Source organism: Pan paniscus, chromosome 1, assembly GCF_029289425.2.
Source record: "Pan paniscus chromosome 1, NHGRI_mPanPan1-v2.0_pri, whole genome shotgun sequence".
Classification (NCBI taxonomy): Eukaryota; Metazoa; Chordata; class Mammalia; order Primates; family Hominidae; genus Pan; species Pan paniscus.
The window spans coordinates 191,934,011-191,952,808 of record NC_073249.2 but is presented as its reverse complement, the minus strand read 5'-3'; the positions used below and the strand labels follow the sequence as shown (position 1 = coordinate 191,952,808).

Sequence of the window (18,798 nt, the reverse complement as noted above, 5' to 3'; positions counted from 1 at the left end):
CTTAGCTTATCAAAATATAATTATGGTAAAATATAGGAGCATTGCTCTAATATAACTCATTTCCCCCTTTGTGCTATTACTGTCATATATTACCTATATATGTTTTAAACCTAACACTTGTTATAAACCAACATTGGTATTATAATAAGTGCTTTGTGTAATCTTACATCTTTTAAAGAAGTTAAGAGAGGAAGTGAGGAAAATATATTTATAGAGGCTCTTGTATTTACCTCTATTTACTTGGGGAACTGAGGTGGGAGGATTGATTGAGCCTGGGAGGTCAAGGCTGCAGTGAGCCATGTTCACACCACTACCTTGTAGCTTAATGACAGAGCAAGACCCTTCCTCAAAAACAAATTAAATAAATAAAATAAAACATGAATGGACAAAACACTCATTCAAAAGGCATAGTGATAAGATAAAGCAAAAAAAAAAAAAAAAACCATTAGATGCTGTCTACAGGAGACATACCTTAAATCTGAAACACAAACAGTTGAAAGTAAAAGAATGGGGAAAAGATATACTATGCAAACTATACCATGAGAGAATTTTCCAGAATTGATGAAAAACATGAATCCACAGACCTATGGAGCACACACATGAACATATCATAGCAAAACTGCAGAACAATAAAATCAAAGCAAGATCTCAACAGCAACCTGAGAGAAATTAAAACTACCTACAAAGACAATCAGGATGATAGCAGACTCCTTAACAGCAACAACAGACAGATGACAAAAGAATATCTTCAAAACACTTAGAGAAAATAAATGTTAAGCTAGAATTCCCACAATAAGCTAAACTGTATCAAACAGTATGGGTAAAATATATTTTTTGTTAAAGTCCAAGTTTGCTACTAACAGATATTCACTGAAAAAATTACTAAAGAATATACTTTAGGAGGAAACAATGAGATGTAAGGAGGTAAAGTGAGGAGTAAAAAAGGTAGAGATGTGAGTACATACAATCAAGAGCTAATAATATAAAAAGTAACAATAATAATAGAGACTAATTTGACAGGTTAAAAGGTAGAACTAAAATACTGGGCAATAAGTCCACATAAGAAGGGAAGAAGTCAAGGAAATTAAAGTGTCCTAAGATCACTTAAGTATTTGAGTTGATGGGTATGTCAATTCACTTGATTTCATTATTCCATATTGTATTCATAAGTCATAACATTACTTTATACCCCATAAATATATACACCCACAATTTGTCAATTTATAATAAAAATTAAAAGTAAAATAGGCCAGGAGCGTTGGCTCATGCCTGTAATCCCAGAACTTTGGGAGGCCAAGGCAGGCGGATGACGAGGTCAGGAGATCGAGACGATCCTGGCTAACACGGTGAAACCCCGTCTGTGCTAAAAATACAAAAAAATTAGCCAGGCGTGGTGGCGGGCGCCTGTAGTCCCAGCTACTCCGGAGACTGAGGCAGAAGAATGGCGTGAACCCAGGAAGCGGAGCTTGCAGTGAGCCAAGATCATGCCACTGCACTCCTACCTGGGCGACAGAGCGAGACTGTCTCAAAAAAAAAAAAAAAGAAATTAAAATAATAATAATAATAAGTAAAATAAATGCTGAAAGAAATCAAAGAAGAACTGAATAAATGGAAATACATCCAATATTCAAGGATAATAATATTTAATATTGTTAAGAATACAATACTCCATAAATTAATCTACACATTCAGAGCAATCCCTTCAAATTCCCAACTATATTTTTTATAGAAATCAACAAGCCTACCCAAAATCCATGTGTATATGCAAAGGAAACACAAAACACAAAGCAGTCTTTAAAAGGAGTAACAAAATTGTATAATTTCAGCTTACCAAAATCAATCCTTACCACACAGTTACAGCAATCAAAGCATGTGGTAATAGCATAAAGATAGGTTCAAGCAGACCAGTGGAATAAATTTTAAGGTTCATTAATAAACACATGCATTTATGGTAAATTGGTTTTGAAAAAGGGGCCAAGAAATTTCAATGAGGACAGAAAAGCCTTTTCAACAAATGATGCTGGGAAAATTGGATATCCGCATTCAAAAACATAAAGCTGGACCCCTAACTTGAATCACACATACACACACACACACACACACACACACACTACTCAAAGTGGGTCATACATCTAAATATAAATGTTAAACTACAAAATTCTTAGGAGAAATATTAGAGTAAATTTTTGTGATCTTGCATTAGACAAAGATTTCTTAAATTTTACACCAAAGCACAATCAAGAAGAGAAAAATTGATGAATTATGCATCATCAAGTTTAAAATGTTTTGTTCTCCAAACAACAACATAAAAAATATAAAAATACAAATTACTGAATAGTGGAAACCACTCCAGCTGACACCTTGGTCAGATTTCTAGCCTCCAGAATTGTGAGAAAATAAATTTTTGTTGCCAAAAAAAAGAAGAACAAGAAGGGAAGAGGTCATCAAAATCAGAATGTCGGCCAGGTGTGGTGGCTCATGTCTGTAAACCCAGCACTTTGGGAGGCCAAGGTGAGTGGATCACCTGATATCAGGAGTTGGGAACCAGCCTGGCCAACATAGTGAAACCCCATCTCTACTACAAATACAAAACAGTTAGCCAGGTGTGGTGGCGCACACATGTAATCCCAGTTATTCGGGAGGCTGAGGCAGGAGAATCGCTTGAACCCGGGAGATGGAGGTTGCAGTGAGCAGAGATCTAGCCACTGCACTCTGGCCTGGGCAACAGAGCCAGACTCCGTCACACACACACACACACACACACACACACACACACACACACAAAATCAAACTGTCCTATGGTCTCTGTATTGTTTAGGAGGAGCACAGAAAAAACCGTCAGCTTCAGACGTTAAGTCAAATATGCATATGAAAATTATAAGGGTAACCACAAAGAATAAAATAGAATATATAACTACTAAACCAGTGTGGGATTTGGTGGGGAGAAGAATAAAGAAAACTCAAACCAAAAGGAGGCAGCAAAGGAGCAGGAAAGCACCAGTCCAAAGGCAAGATAAATAGAAGGCACAAAATAAGATGACAGAAATAAACCCAAGGGTTAGGGCTAGGGTCATCACACTACCCTAGGTTTAGGCCAAGGGGTAATCACAGATAATCTGTAATCACAATAAATATAAATGTACTAAACTCTCAAGCAATTATCAGAATGGATATAGGTAAAATGTAGCTATAACTATTTTCAAAAAATATACCTGAGACATAGACAAAAAGCTTTAAAGTAAAAGATGGAAAAAGGTGTTTTAGGCAAATACTAAACGAAAAAAAAATAGACTGAAGAGGAAAAAAGTATTATGAGACATAATAGGGTGACATCTCTAGTGCTTTAAACTTATTTCATCTTCTATAAAGCAAGAATAAGAAGCCATACCTCCAGGCTAAATATGTCAAGTATATGTGATGTTAGATAATGCAAAGTGCTAAGAAGAAGGAGAAAGAGCAGGAGGAAGAAGACAGAGAAGACCTCAACAATGACAGTACAGGGACGGGGAATAGGAAATGTTGGAAAGGGAGAGTTAAATTAAAATTTTAGGGCATTTGGGAAAAGACCTGAAAGAAGTTAGGAAGTGATCCATGGGAGTGGCTGGGAAGGGGACATCCAGGCAAAGGTAGTGGCAAATGCAAGGGCCCTAGGGAGTCTAGTGTGGCTGGAGTGGGAGGGAGGGGAACAGCCTTAGGAGAGGAACTCAAGAGGCAGCTCCACTCCAGCGAGGTCACCAGGTCATGCAGGCCTTGAAAGCCATGGTTAGGTTCTTGATGTTTACTCTGAGCAACGTGAGGGTTTTGAACAGAAGAGCGAGTGTGATTATAGTTTTTAAAGATCATGTGGGCTGTAATGAGAGAGGATGAAGTGGAGCAAGAGCAAATACAGGAGACCAACTACAAGGCAGTGCCATCGTCCAGACAAAAGGACATGGTGCCTGGAAGAACCGGTGGCAGTGGAGATGGTGAGGAGTGGTTGGATCCTGGATATATTTTAAAGGTGGGACCAGCAGGATAAGCTGAAGGATTGGAGGTGAGTTGTGAGAGAGAGAAAGTGGTCAAGACTGACTTCAGGCTTTTAAACCAGAGCTTCTAGAAGGATAAAGTTGCCATTATCTGAAACGGAGAATTCAGAGGATAGAGCAGCAACTGCGGCAGCCAGGGACGGGAGGGGATTGTGGAGGGTGTGTGTATCAGCAGTTTAGTTTTGGACATCTTAAGTTTGAGATGTCTACTAAACATCCAAATGAGATTTCAATACACAGTTAGACATATATGCCTGGCATTTACAGGAGAGTTTGGGCTGGAGATATACATTTGGTAGTCATCAGGCTCTCAGCCATGAGCCCAGACAAGATCACCTAAGGAGTAGGTATAGAGAGAAGTCCAGGGACTGAGCCCTAGAAAACTCCAGTGTTTAGATCCTGGGGAGTTATAGAGGCACCCAAGACACAGACTGAGGATAAGCCGCCAGGGAGGGAATCTAGAATGTAGAAGGTGTGGTGTCCTCCAAGCCAACCAAGTAAAGTCTTTCAGGAAGGAAGGAGTCTTCAACTGTGTTACATGTGGCTGATGGGTGAGGTAAAATGAGGGCTAAGCATTAACTCGTGGGTTTAACAACATAGGCTGGTCTGATGTAAAAAGCGAGCTGTGCCAATCAGATTTCCTGGTTCAGGCAATGGAACAAAGGCATACTGAGAGACTGCAGCAGTGAACAATGAGAGCCAATGTGGACAGTCTTTTGCATTGCATTTTTTTCCCCAGCATACAGTAAAAATAGCTAACCTTTATTGAGTGCTGGCTATGTGCCAAGAACACTATTATGATGCCTATTTTTAAAAAGGGAAAGTGGGGCTCAAAAAAAGTCAAGTAACTTGCCCCAGGTCACTCAGCTGGTAAGTAGCCAAGCTGGAATTCAACCCCATCTCATGTGTTTAATCACTAAATGCTGCTGCTTCCGTCTAATTAAGGGGAAAGTCTACACTTAGATATGGAACTCACATTTATAAAATGCCATTTTCGGGCCAAGTACCTTGTGTTTGCATACATTTTCTCACTGAACTCTCAAAAACCCCTGCAAAACAACTGTCCCTACCATTGCCATTTTAAAGATGAGAAACGGAGGTGTTGAAAAGTAAGGTCTTTTGCTGGTGGTTTCTCGGGACAGGGGGGTAAGGTGGCAGAATTCAGGCCCAGATCATGTCTGAGACTGCAGCTTGGCCTGCGCCCTGTCTGTACAAATCAATTCTACCTTTTTTTTTTTTTTTTAAGGCAGAGTCTCACTGTGTCGCCCAGGCTGGAATGCAGTGGCACCATCTCGGCTCACTGCAAGCTCCACCTCCTGGGTTCACGCCATTCTCCTTCCTCAGCCTCCCGAGTAGCTGGGACTACAGGCACCCGCCACCATGCCAGGCTAATTTTTTATATTTTTAGTAGAGACGGGATTTCACCGTGTTAGCCAGGCTGGTCTTGATCTCCTGACCTCGTGATCCGCCCACCTCGGCCTCCCAAAGTGCTGGGATCACAGGTGAGAGCCACTGCACCCGGCCAATCCTACCTTTTACATGGGGGCAAGGAGGGAGCAATCAGGCCTGTGAAGAGCCCCAGGGCACTGGCGTTGCCCTTACAAGCTCATCACTTTGAGGACACTTGGTGGGTTTTAAGGCTGTGATTCTCTCAGACTCCCAGCCTGAGTCAGCTCCAGGAGTCCTAAGGCAGGTTTCCCAGTTTCCCCAGAGCCAGGCCTGAGCTCTCTCCACAGGCAGACCCTCTGATTTTAAGTCCTAAGCTGAGCATGGGACTGAATCCCTTTTTCACTCTTTCCTCCAGGCATACTGGGCCTCTCCCTACCTGTCCAGTGGTGAGGGAACGGCTGTAGCCAGGGATGGAGCTCCGGGGGTGGATCCGGGGTGGGACACAGCAGCTGGAAAAGGGCAAAATTCCGGAGTCAGAACAGTGGACTGCTAGGAGGTGGGGGAGGGGAGATAATAGCACTGGGGCCCCTGAGTAAGTCCTATTCCTCAGAACCCCCAAAGAGAGATCCCTTAGGAGACCCTGGGTAAAGAGACTCCCAAAGAGGCACCAGAGAAGGACTCCCACCAAGACCCTCCCTTTACATGGAGTGGAGTGAGACACCCCAGTTGAAACCTAAGCAGGACTACCTGACTGGCACCCACTCTACACACATCTCCCGCAGGAGTCCAGCATCAGCCTCCTGACCCCGCACCCCCTGGCCCTCCCTGTCCTTACTTGATCCTGGCCTGGTCCACGCTGGAGGAGCGACGGGTGGTGAAGCGTCGGGCGACTGCTTTGGGAGATGTCTTGGGGCTGCCGTCTGAGTCTCCGCTCTCCTCATCCCCCATGGCTTTGATGTAGCTGCCGCTCCGCATCCTGCGGCAGGGGATCTCCCCATCCTTGCCACCGGTGGGGTAACCCCCCCAGTCATCTTGCGGCACCTGCAGGAACAGGGGTCTCTGTCTCTCAGACATGACCCTATTAAATCTAGAGGCCAGGACTCTTTCCCCACTGCCAGTGGGAGATGCCCTGCCCTGGCTTGAACAGGCACACTCAGGTACATGCAGAGGCAGAAGGGGAGGTAGGGTCTCAGGCTGTCCCCGTCCCTTACAAGAGACACCTCGTCATCCTCCACAGACCTTCTGCACTTAATTAAGGGCCACCTAGAGAGTCTGAGGGAGTGACATGGCAGGCGTCAAGCGGTTGATGATCAGAGGCCAAAGTGACCTGTGTCAATCCCATGCCCAGCAGTCAGGCATCACCTGACCTCAGTCAACCTTCTACCCCTCCTTCTCCTTCATCCTTTCAACCTGCTTACATTCCAAATCCTCTCTCCTTCCCCGCTGTGGGGAGCCACAGAGGGCTTCATGCAGGAGAGTGACATCAGATTTATGTTGCAGAAAGAGCTCTCCCACAGTCCAAACAGAGGCTGGATTGTGGAGGGCCAGGAGCAGGGCAGAGGCTCAAGTGGTGAGAGGACGACCAATTAGGAGGCTGATGCTGTTATCCAGGCAAGAGATGATGAGGCCTAAATTAAGACAATGACAATGAGGGGGAAGAGGAGGAGATGGAAATGAGAGGTGTTAAGGAGCATCAGTGAGCCTGATTAGACGTGGGGGATGAGGGGGCGGGAGGAGTCGAGGATGACTGCCAGGCTGCTGGCTGAGGACCTGGGGGAGGGTGCTGCTGCTCACTGAGCCATAGAACCCCAGAGAAACAAGTCTGGGGAAAGGTGGTAGGGTCGGGGTTGAGCACCTTGAGCTTGGCATAGAACTGTTGAGCAGGTGGTTGGATGTTTGGTTCTGGGATTCAGTGGGGAGATCGGGGCTGGAGGCGGACATGTGGGAGTCATGGGCGGCAGCTGAATCCATAGCAGTGAATGAGACAGCCCAGGGGAGAGAAGAAGAGAGATGAGCAGAGATCCACTGACATTTAAAAAGGGACTGTGAAGAAAGGAAGAGGAGCCTGTGAAGTCACCTGAGAAGGAGTGGGCAGAGGGGTAGGAGGGAAGTCAGGAAAATGCCATGTCATAGAAACAGGAGACATTTCAAGAATAAAAGGAGTCGATTATGTCAAATGCCACAGTGCGTTCAGAGGTTAGTAACTCAGGCTCGGGAGTTAGAAGATCCATGTGCAATTCTGGCCCCATCACTTGCTGGATAGGTGAACTTAAGCAAAACGGATTAACCTCTAAGTGTCAGTTTCCTTGTCTGCGAGTTGGTCATGATACTTATGCCTACATCAGAGGGTTGGTGGCAAAGATAAATGAGCCAATAGAGAGTTTCCAGGACATAGAAAGTGCTCAATAAATGGTAACAATTATTATAGGCACTGAAAAGTAGCTTTTGAAGATAGCTCTCAAGAGATCATCTGTGGCCACTGCCAGGGCATGTCAATGACAGGGAGTTTGGAAATCAGACCGCAGTGAGGGGAGAATTGAAGGGAAGTGAATAGTAGGTGTCTATGCTCTAAGAACTCGATTATGAAGGACATGGAAGGTGGGATGGGGCTGCAGAAATATTTTTTAGGATGCAAGCGACTTTGGACATGTTTTCAGAATGATGGAAAGAGCCAGTAAAAATAGTCTTTAAACCTCAGAAGGGAGAACAGTTCAGGGATGGAGGGGGTCATGATGAGATGGGATCAAGCCCTGGAGGAAGGATCAGCCTGGGATGGGTGGTCCCAGCTTTTCCTATGAGCCAAGGAAGGGGACGAGGGTGGCTGGGAATTTGGATGTGTCTAGAGAGATGCTGTCAGGAAGCTGAGGGAGTCCGTGATGTCAGCCTACACTTCGGAAAATGAGGTGTAAGTGAAGACGTGGGGGAGAGGACTGGGGGAGGTAGGGAGGATTTAAAACACTTGTGTAAAGAACAGGTTAAATGGGGTAGGGATGGGAGCTCCAAAAGGGGTAACGCCTCAGGGAGAGCATAGGGTTCAGGGGAAAGGTGGAGACTCTGGGGATGAGATGGGGTCCCTTGAAGGAACCCACGGGCAGGAGCAGGGCTCTTCAAGGGGCTGGGGCTCATTTGGATAATGGGAAACAAAGAGATGAGGCTCCATAAAGAAACAGGGGCTCAGAGTGGACAGAGGGATTCTGGAAAAGGCTTAAGAGAAAGCTGGTACCCAGTGGGAGAAACAGGGCTTCGACAATCAGATCGGGAGTCCAACAAAGACACCCGGCCTCATGGGGCCAGCCTCCCCTGCTTTTGTACCAGGGGAGTGCGAGGCTGTCTGGAGGGTCCCTATAGCCCTTTGGTTCTTCCCCACATGGGCTCAGACTTCCCAGTCCTCAGATGCCCTGGAACTCCAGACCGGAGGGATCATTCCCCTTCCCCATTCTCTACAGAGAGCAGCAGGCAGGTGGAGAGAGGCAGGCCAGCAGATGGGAAGGCCATACTGCAGGGTTCCCATTCTAGCCACTGCAGAGCTCCTCTGCAGGACACTGTGAGGTGCATGTTAAAAACGAAGCCCCCAGGGAGGTCAGGGCAGCCCTGAAGAAGCAGCAGGGAGGAGAAAAATGGCAACAAGTCTTCAGGGATGGCAAGGAATCGGCTATGGGGGAGAAAGGATGGGTGCTGCCTCCCTGCACCCTGCAGTTCCCAGCTTAGAGCACCTCCCTACCCAGGGAGGGGGCAAACCAGGCCAATCCAGAAGTCCCTTCTTGCTTGCACTGTGGCCCTATGTGCTCCCTTGGGCCTTCATGAGTTCTCGAGGAGAGCCCTAACTTGTGCGCAACTTACCCAGCAAGGCCAATGTCCCACAAAGACACACACAGCCTCTATTCTCCATACCTTTGAACATGCTGTATAGTCTCTTCCCAATACACATTTAGCCAGCACTCAACAACTGCAACTCCTCCACTGAGATTCAGCTCAGGGGACATTCCTCACCCAGGTCAGTGAGGTGTCTCCTCTGTGTTCCCAAGATGTCCAGGGCTCTCCCCTATCACAGCCTCATCACACTGTATTCTATCTGCTTCCTTGTCTATTCCCACTCTACACTGTGAGCTCCTCACAAGCAGCATCTGTATCTTCATCTTTGTATCCACAGCACCCAGAAAATGCTCATTGAATAAATAGATCTGTATCAACTATGTGGAATGCGGAAATACACTGGACCTCCAGAACTTGTATTGACTTTTTCTCCTAAAATTACGGCAGGACTTAAGAAAACGATGTGGGCTGGATGAGGCTGGGGTGAAGCCTCCATAAAAAGTAGGAATCAGAGCTCCTGGCCTCACCTGCAGAGACCATAAAGGTGGTAAGACAAGATGAGAACAGCATGCCAGCTATCACCTGCACCATCCACTCCCAGGAGGCCCTGCCTGAATTGTATCAGGGCTGAAACCCAGTTTGTCCCCCAGCCTAGGAAAACACATGAGACACATGAAACTCCCAGGACCCCTCCACAGCTTCGGCTATCCCAGCACCGGTACCCCGGAATGACAAACCTCAGCAGAGGCACATTCTAGAAATAACTGATCTTCATATTCAAACATGTGGGCCATCCGGATTATAGCAGAAAAGAGGGCTGGAGAAGGCTTTGGGGCAGGAGAACTGCTTTCCAACTGCCAACCTTCAATCTTGAGAGCAGCTACAACTAAGGTGCGCCTCTCTATCCTGTCTACTGCCTGCCCTCAACTTCATTATGCCTCCAACCTCCGAAGACAGAGATCAGCACAGCCTGTCCAAAACAGTAGGTCAAGGGAAAGTCTCTAGGGACAGACACATCATTAGAACAGAAGGGCCCCTTCATTGCACAAATGGGGAAAGTGAAGCCCCAAAGGAGCTCAGAGTGACCCAATGGGGCAGGGCAGAGCCTCCCTACACCCAGGCCCTCCATCACAGGGACAGCTGGCTCCCACCCAACCCTTTCCACTGCTCCCTAGTTGACAAGACTGGTGAAGGCTAAGGACTCTGTTCCCCAACCCCAAAAAAGCCTCACCTGCAGATAGTGATAAGTCCTGGCTTTGGCCTTGGTCTCCGGACCCAGGAGTCCCTTGCCTGGCCCGGCCCCTGGGTATCCATCCCGGCCCTGGCTGACCATCATGGTATGCCAGGCACTTCGCTTGACCGACTGTCCATCCAGTGACATGGACATGCCAGTGCAGGCAAGGCAGCGGCCTTCCGACCCGCCCGAGCGCCCCTTGAAGCTCAAGTCCCGGTAGGACCCATCTGGACCCTCCAGGCAGAAGGGACCACCAGGCTCCCCAGGGGGCCTCCCACCCGCCAGGAAGCCGCTATCACTGTCCAAGTTGTCATCGGAACTCCACCAGCCTGTGGACTTGGACTGGTGCCGCCCATCCCCCTTGCGGTCCTTGCTCTTGCTCCTCTTGCCGTGCCGGGACTGGTGGTGGTGGTGATGGTGGTGGTGATGGTGGTGATGGGAGGTGTGGGGGCCTCCGGAGCCCGGGCCGGGGTAGCTGTCTCCTCCAGAGCCACCTCTTCCCTCAGCCTTGGGCCCATTATAGTCCCGCTTCCCCGGCGCCTCCAGAGAGTGGGACTTGGCAAAGAGCTTCTGCACAGAATGAACCAGGTGCCGGATGCGGCTAGGGCTCTCACTGCGGGGCTCTGGGGCAGTGCCAGTCCCTGGCGCTGGCCCGGGCCCTGCCCCTGCTGGCCCTCGCTGGTATGGTAGTGTGTGGAAGCCATCTTGTTGAACTGGCAACTGCTTTTCAAACTGATCCAGGAGTGTAGGAGGCAGGCGGGGGGCACCCTTGCCCTGTGGGTGGCCCACACAGTCTTCACAGGTGTCGAAGGGGCCCTGGCCAGGGTACATCCTGGGGAAGGTGCTGCTACCCCCCCCAACCCCGGCCCCCGCTGGCCCTCCCTCAGGGCCTACCGACGGCCCCTCACTCAGGCTCAGGGGCCCTTCAGGAGAAATGTGTCCCAGGCCAGCTCTCGGGGCACAGAAGCGGGGCTCGGTGGAGAAGGCCTCCCTGGAGCCCAGCAGGTATGGGGCCCTGGCAGCAGGGCCCACGTCCATATGCTGTTGGTCAGCAAAGCGGGCTGGGCGGGGATGGCTGCCTCGGTCGCCATGGTAACCCCTCATGGCCTCAGCAAAGGCTCTTCATAGTCTTGGGGGCCAGGCCCCAGAAACCTCCTGGAAAAATAGGGAGAAAAGGTATTTGAATTGAACAGCCCTCTTCACCTAAAAGCATCTTTTATTAGGCATCCTTGTATCCCTTTAGGTAATACATATCAATTTATTATGATTAATCACACTATCCTCCCACAAATGGACTAAAAAGTCCTTTAAATGGTCATAATAGACATAGATACTCAAGGGCACAAAATAATCCCATCATTCAATGAATGCTGCAAATCTGATAAATACTTATTCACAAGAAGATATTCCCTCAGTCAAATGGGTTTTTAAATGTCCTTAGAGCCTGGGCACAGTGGTTCACACCTGTACTCTAGCACTTTGGGAGGCCAAGACAGGAGGATCACTTGAGCCCAGCAGTTCGAGATCAACCTGGGCAACCAAGCAAGACCCTGTCTCTACAAAACAATTTTTTAAATTAGCCAGGTGTGGTGGCATATGCCTGTAGTCCCAGCTACTTGGGAAGCTGAGAAGGGAGGATCACTTGAGCACAAGAGCTCAAAGCTGCAGTGAACCATGATTGTATTATACCAATGCACTCCAGCCCAGGCAACAGAGCGAGACCTGGCCTCTAAATTTATATATATATATTTGTTTGTTTTTATATTTGTAAATGTATATTAATAAATAGTTAAAAATGCATATATATTTTTATATACACATAGAAATATTTTTATATATACATATATATACACATTTATGTGTAAATATATAGATATACTTTGGGATGTGTGTGTATGTGTGTGAATATGTCCTTAGATTACCAAAAACAAAAGCATACCCAGGGAGACATAAAATAGTCAAAGAAACCAGTCTTTAGGTGAACTAGCTTTTAACAAGCTGGCATTAGGCAAATAGATCCACAGCCACATCTCTACTCCAACCCTGCCCTACACCCCACTGTTGCAAGAGCCAGGCCTCAGGGTCATAGCTCCCAGCTGCTGTGAACAAAGAGAACACTGGACCCAAATCTACATATCCAGCACCATCCCACAGAAAAATTCCTCCCCTTCCTTCCACACCCTGTGCATTCCATCTGGCTGCAGGCTCATTCTCCCTCCCCTGTGGACTGAAATAAGGAGAATCTGAGATGACTCTTCCTCCTTCCTCTTCTGGGTTCCAAATATTTTCCCTATGAAATTACCCCTTTTGCCTTTTACCCCCACCCTCCATTCCCATTCCACTGGAGGGGAATCATGAAGGAGGAAAATCCATAAAGAAGAAGAACAGCGGCTACACACAGTAGCATCTGAATCCTAAACTGGGATTGGAACCCAGGAGTTCCTCCTCCCAGGAACAGAGGGAAGGCAAGGCAGGAAAGCGATGGAGAAAAAACTCTGGAACCAGTGCTCCTGGCCCCCATCCCAGGCTTGCCAAGGCTACAGGACAGAGAGGTCAGCTCTCAGCAAGAGCTGCCTCCAATCAGGACTCCAGGAGCTGCCAGGATAGGAGCTACGGCAGGAGGGAGTGACAGCAGGAGGGACAGGGACAGAGGAGCTGGCAGACGGTGCCCTCCCTCATCCTCGACCAGGCTCCTGGGCCATCTGCTGACTAGGAGGGATGACAGCCTCAAAGGCTCCAGACAGCAACACCTCCAGGACTCATTCTCTTTCTCCCTACCACCACCTCCCCACACCCACCTTTCTTCCAGATCCTGCTCACCCCTCATCTCCTACTATTTCCCAAGTACTCGCTATATACCAGGTATTGTGCATACCTGATATTCTCTAATCTTACTGAAATCTTGTAATGCAGACATTATCCACACTTACCCATGAGAAAATTGAGCTCAAAACGTTGAGGTCACAAAGCCAGTAAGTGGATGAGTCACTTTGAATCAAGATTCAAACCCATTATTCTGGTATGAGAACCTGAGTCTAATCCCCATCTCCCAGACTCTTCTATCACTCACCATCCAGGGTGTCCCATCCTTGATGTCAGGATCCCCACCACCAGGCAGAAGCCTAACTTCAGAAGGCTCAGGACCACTGAATCCTGATGGAAAAGAAAAGGATGGTAAGCAAAAGGGGAGAGACATTTTCCCACAGTCCTCAGAGGACCGGTCTCTGGCCCTGACAGCTTCCCTTCCCAACTCCCCCAAACCAGGACTGATTGGATCCCCCATGATGCAGAGCCTTTGAACCCCCAGGGAAATGAGGTCGGCTTCATTATGCAAATACATTCAAATGAGCTTACAGGTTGGACTACCTCCAACTGCAGGTGTCTGTGGGATCTGTCCATGGTGCTGAGCCACTGCGTTGTTTTTTTTTTTTTTCCATTGCCCTCAAATATGATTCCATTCCACAAACATTTATTGAACAGTTACCATAAGCAAGAGAGTGAGAAGTGTATAGAGGTGATTTAAGAGTGGTCCCTGCCCTCGAGAGGTTTATAGTCTAACAGGGGAACAACCTCTCACGTGACAGAGTTATTTCAGGCCACTTTATTTTTGCACTAACTCTTCCCTCCTTCTAGAATTTCCTTTCATCCACCTCAAAGCCCTCCCCCTGGCTAAAACTTACTCATATTAAGCCCCACCTTCCCTTAAAGACTTTCTGTGCTCTTATTCTAGGTTATGCTCTTTATCGGGCTTTTATAACACCCTGGGTGTCCCCATGAAAGCAGCTATCACACTGCATTGAAAATGTCTGTTTCGGTTTCTATCTCCTCACCTAGAATGTGGTCTTCTTCAGAATAGGAACCAAGTCCTATTCATCTCTGGATCTCCAGCACCTAACTCAGGGCTTTGCCCAGGGCCAGTCCTTAATAAACACTCACTAAGTAGATGAATAAATGACTGTGCTGGAAAGAGGTACCAAAATGTTAGGCTACTTCAGATGAGGATGGGACAAGATTCAATAGAGGTCAATCAAGGAAGACTTCTCAGAGGAGAGGATGTTTGTGATGGAGTACAAGATGTCTGTGTGTCCCATACACATAGGTGATGGGGAAAAGAACCTACCCAGTGGAGGAAACAACAAGCACAGGGAGAAGAGGTGTGCAAATAGGGAATTCTAAGGGGTAGGCTCGGAAAGTTCTGGCAGACAGGAAATGGCAAATAGTGGGAATAGGAGAGAGAAAATCAGAAAGGAAGACGACTCTGAAGTTTGCAGCAGCCGTGACTGGAAGACTAATGATGTCATTATTAGACACAGGGATGTCAGGAAGAAGAGCTAGCTTTGCAAGCGTGATTAATAGTAGTGGAAGAGGCACAGTCAGACATCAGGAAGAACTTCCTGATCCTGAAGGATTGAGACAATGAAGAAGATTGTGGTTTCCTAGGAATCTTCCATAGAGGACAAGGTGAGACATACCCAGCCCCTGGCCCACCCTGGAGCCTGGACTGTAGAAGCTGTTGGTTACCCTGCCCAAAGAGAGACTAGGGTGACCTCACAGATACCAACTGCCTGGCTCTAGATGACAATTATCTTCCATTGCCCTTCTTTGGGGAAACAGAGGGAATATCAGATCAAGATAGCCTCTCAAATAGTTGTTGAAAAAGCACCTGGAAGCATCTCTCTGCCTTGGAAAGAAGACAGAAAGCCTGGTCCTTCATCCATGTCATTCTCTTCCCTCTTCCTGCCCCAGACAGGACCCATATCTGAGACTCACAGCACAAAAGGCCACTTTGGCAGAAGCCCAGACTATCCCATTTGCTCTGTGCATGGTGACATCAAGCTAGAGCCTCACAGAACTTCCCAGGGGTGGACATTCCCAGGTGCCCCTCTGTCTCCTGCTTCACACAGGTGCTGCTGGCAAGCTGCTCAGCTTTCATCAAGATCCTATGAAACTTCAGCCCCTCTGGCATCAATCCATGTTCTCCTTGCTCTCGTCTTGGAGAAGATGGGCCCTATAATTGCTGCTCTCCAGACAGATCACCCCTCAACTCCTTTACCCAGATCCTACAGGGCAGCCCTGTATAGTGGAAAAGCACAAGTCCTGAGACCAGAACGTATGTGACACCTGACGTAGCAGAGGCGGCCTACCCTCTCTAAGCCTCAGGACACCTGCTCACCTATCTCCCAGGATTTCAATAGGTATCAAATAATAAAATCACTCTTACAAACTCTAAAACATTAATACGTGTAATCCCTCATGAGAAGCCTTTCTTTTGGATTTACAAAATCCCCAGTGTCCAAATAGTAAACAATATAATCAAATCCAAATTACTGGGAGCAGGAGATATCCAATTTATGGATTTTCTAAAGCAAATATTTAATTAACAACTGGCTTCCTCCTATATATTATGCTTTATGATCATATTCCTCCCCCCACATCACCCACCTTCACTCCATTACTAAACAAAATCAATGGGAGGGAAAAACAAGTGAGGAAGGGACTAATAATTCAATCCACCACCATGCCCTATGGATTTTGCTTCCTAAAAAAAAAAACAGATGTGCCATTTATTCCACATCCACCAAATCACTGTTGGCTGACTCACTAAAACTCATTCCCAGCCTCCTTGTCCTTATCTTGGCCTCCTTTGTAACTAGAGGCCACATGATTCCATTTTGGCTAATGATATACACATGGAAGCATGATGAGGGTTTCTGGGAAAGATTTTGCCTTTGTGACCAAAGGGGTAGGAATTGCTAGTGCCATCTTTCCTCCCCTTATTCTTGGCTTGACTACAACCAGAGCTAGGGCCGCTATCTTGCCACCACAAAAGGCCTAGAGAACTGCAGAGATGTCAGTTCTGGCATCATCGGGCCATGGAACCAACATTAACAGTTGCTTTACTCCAGGTCTACATGTGATAAGGAATGCGCTCTTTATTTAAACCACTGTTGGCCAGATTTCCTGTAGTATTTGCAGCAGAAAGCACTGCTAACGAATCCAACTGTTCCTGAGAACACCATCTCCTGCCTGCATGTCTGCACGTCTTCTCCTAACTGGTCTCCCTGCTTCCGTTCTTACCCCGCTCCAATCCAAATGGTCATTTGAAAATGCAAATCTCATCATGTCACTTCTCTGCTTAAAACTCTTCATTGGTTTATTGATGTTCTTAGGATAAAATGCCTTCGCTTGTCCAACAAGGCCTGCAGGGTCTGGCCCTTCCTACTTTTCCAACATCCTCTCACAACATGCTCCCCTTGCTTTCTCTGCGGCAGCCAGGACAGTCTTTTGTCAGTCCCATGATCCCTCACATCACGGGGCCTATTCCCCCTGTTGGGAAAGCTTTTCCTACCCACCTCTGCCTTGCTAACTCCTACACACCCTTCAGATCTCAGCCCAGTTGTTGCTTCCTCGGGGAAGCTTTCTCTGGCCTCCCTGACTAGGTCAGATCCCCCTGCTGTTTGCTCTCAAGGCACCATGTACCTGTCTCTTATATTGTTACCATTTTAAATTTGTGTGACTCCTAGATTGTCCATCTCTCCCACTAGAATGTAAGCTCCACATAAGTGCAGGAATTTTATCCATCTTATCCACTGAATTCTCCCCAGTCCCTAGAACAATGCTTAGCATATGGCAGGCATTTGTTGAGTGAATGTGAGTCTACAAAGAACAAGATGCTTTCGTTTATGATATTTTATGTGATTCCCACAACTATTCCAAAGGATAGATATTATCCACAACCCCCCCCCCTCCACCTTCCAGTGTACAGAAGAAGAAACTGAGGTTTGGAGAGGCTAACTGAGCTCCCCAAGGTCACACCGAGAGCTGTTGTCAAAGCCAGAAGTCAAATCCAGTGTTGGCCGATTCCAAAGCCTTAGCTTTTCCCCTGTCTGTGTTGCCAGCCCAGAGAAGTCAAACTTATTCAATGCCATTCTGAAGTGGGCACAGTAATGGAAGTGAATATGTTTTTTTCAAGCAAACAAACAAATAAAAAGACCTCATCCATACATATCTCCCAGAGCTAACCAGAGTGTGATTTAGCCTTTTCCCATGTGTGGTGAGCACTGAGTTTATACCAAGCCCAAGGTCAGATTAGTATAGAATAAAGGACGCTCCCTGAAGTCCTATGACAATTCTGGGTGCTGGTGTTATTTTCCCATTTTTATTGCACCAAATCATCCATCCACTATCCCAGGACACAGAGAGCTGCCCGAATGGTGAAGCTGGGGGCCGAGGGAAGCAGCCACTTTTGCAGTAGCCTATGGCTGGCTGGAAAATGGTGAGTGAAGGAGTCTGGGAGGGTGCCGTGTGTGACAAATTCTTCTCTGATGCAGCTCGAATCTATCTGGGAATGGAAGAAGTGGCACAGATGCCGTCACCAAGAAATTACCCAATTTAGCACCAACTACACAATCCAGCAATTAGTTTCTTAAACCGGAACTTGCTGGGGGCTGCCAGGCTGGCGGGGTTGTTGTTACAAATCTCACTGGGAAACCAGCTGTGTAATTCGCCAGGAGGTTGTCACTGCCCCAAGCAATTACCTTCCAGAAAAAGAAGGAAAATGGGAGAAGGAGTCAGAGTGTTTTCTCTCCCTCTCCACCAGGGCCCTGCCCAGCCAAATCAGTTGGTTTTCCTTTCTTGAGACCTAGGCAACTCACAAACTCTCTTGATTAAAGCAGTTGTTGGTGTGGACTCTGTCATCAGACTCTGTGGGCTCAAATCCCTTTCCACTCACTTACTGGCTGTGTGTACTTGGGTAGGTGATTCACCTCTCTTAACCTGTCTCCTAATCTGTAAAATGGGGATAATATTAGGGCCATAATAAAGGTATGAATGATGTAAGGTTTAACAAGGTAAAGCATATAAATCCCTTAGAACTGTCCCTGGCACATGATAAAGACTCACTAACGGTAGCTATCTTTATCATTGTTTCCTCCATTGGTTTACAGTGTGACATTGGGTAGGTCACTTAATTTCTCTGGATTACCATCTAAGACCAAAGATACTCACCTGGGGAAAAGATAAGGTGTTCTTACTCTAGATTGTCCACATCTGGGTACCCAGAGATCCAGGTGTGTTTGACAAAGACCAGTATCTCAGCATTTGGCACAAAGTGATGCCTTGGGCCAAGATGAAGACTTCAAAAGTCAAATTTTAGCCAATTCACTCCTTCCCCAGGAAGCTGTCTGGGAGAGCTACAAGCTGGACATGACGATCCAAACAGCAGCAAAATGTTAAGAGTTGTTCCCTTGTGAAGGTCAGCCCTATCCAATCCCCTCACCTGGAGCCTATGAGATCATCCCCACACCAGTTCCAACACAGCAGAACTTCCAGCAAGTG

General features: G+C 47.1%; 1 protein-coding gene across 3 annotated transcripts in view; it reads right to left on the bottom strand.

Annotated features, from left to right (window-relative positions):
* DLGAP3 (DLG associated protein 3) overlaps positions 1 to 18,798 on the bottom strand; it is a 67,833-nt gene that overhangs the window by 32,013 nt on the left and 17,022 nt on the right. For all 3 annotated transcript variants that reach the window (XM_034960881.4, XM_003812563.5, XM_034960876.3), the window contains 4 exons: positions 13,532 to 13,614; positions 10,459 to 11,616; positions 6,250 to 6,455; positions 5,851 to 5,923 (listed from right to left, as the gene is read on the bottom strand). In XM_034960881.4, coding sequence (XP_034816772.1) covers positions 5,851 to 5,923; positions 6,250 to 6,455; positions 10,459 to 11,565 — 1,386 coding nt within the window. In that variant the 5' untranslated portion in view covers positions 11,566 to 11,616; positions 13,532 to 13,614. The remainder of the gene's footprint in view (positions 1 to 5,850; positions 5,924 to 6,249; positions 6,456 to 10,458; positions 11,617 to 13,531; positions 13,615 to 18,798) is intronic.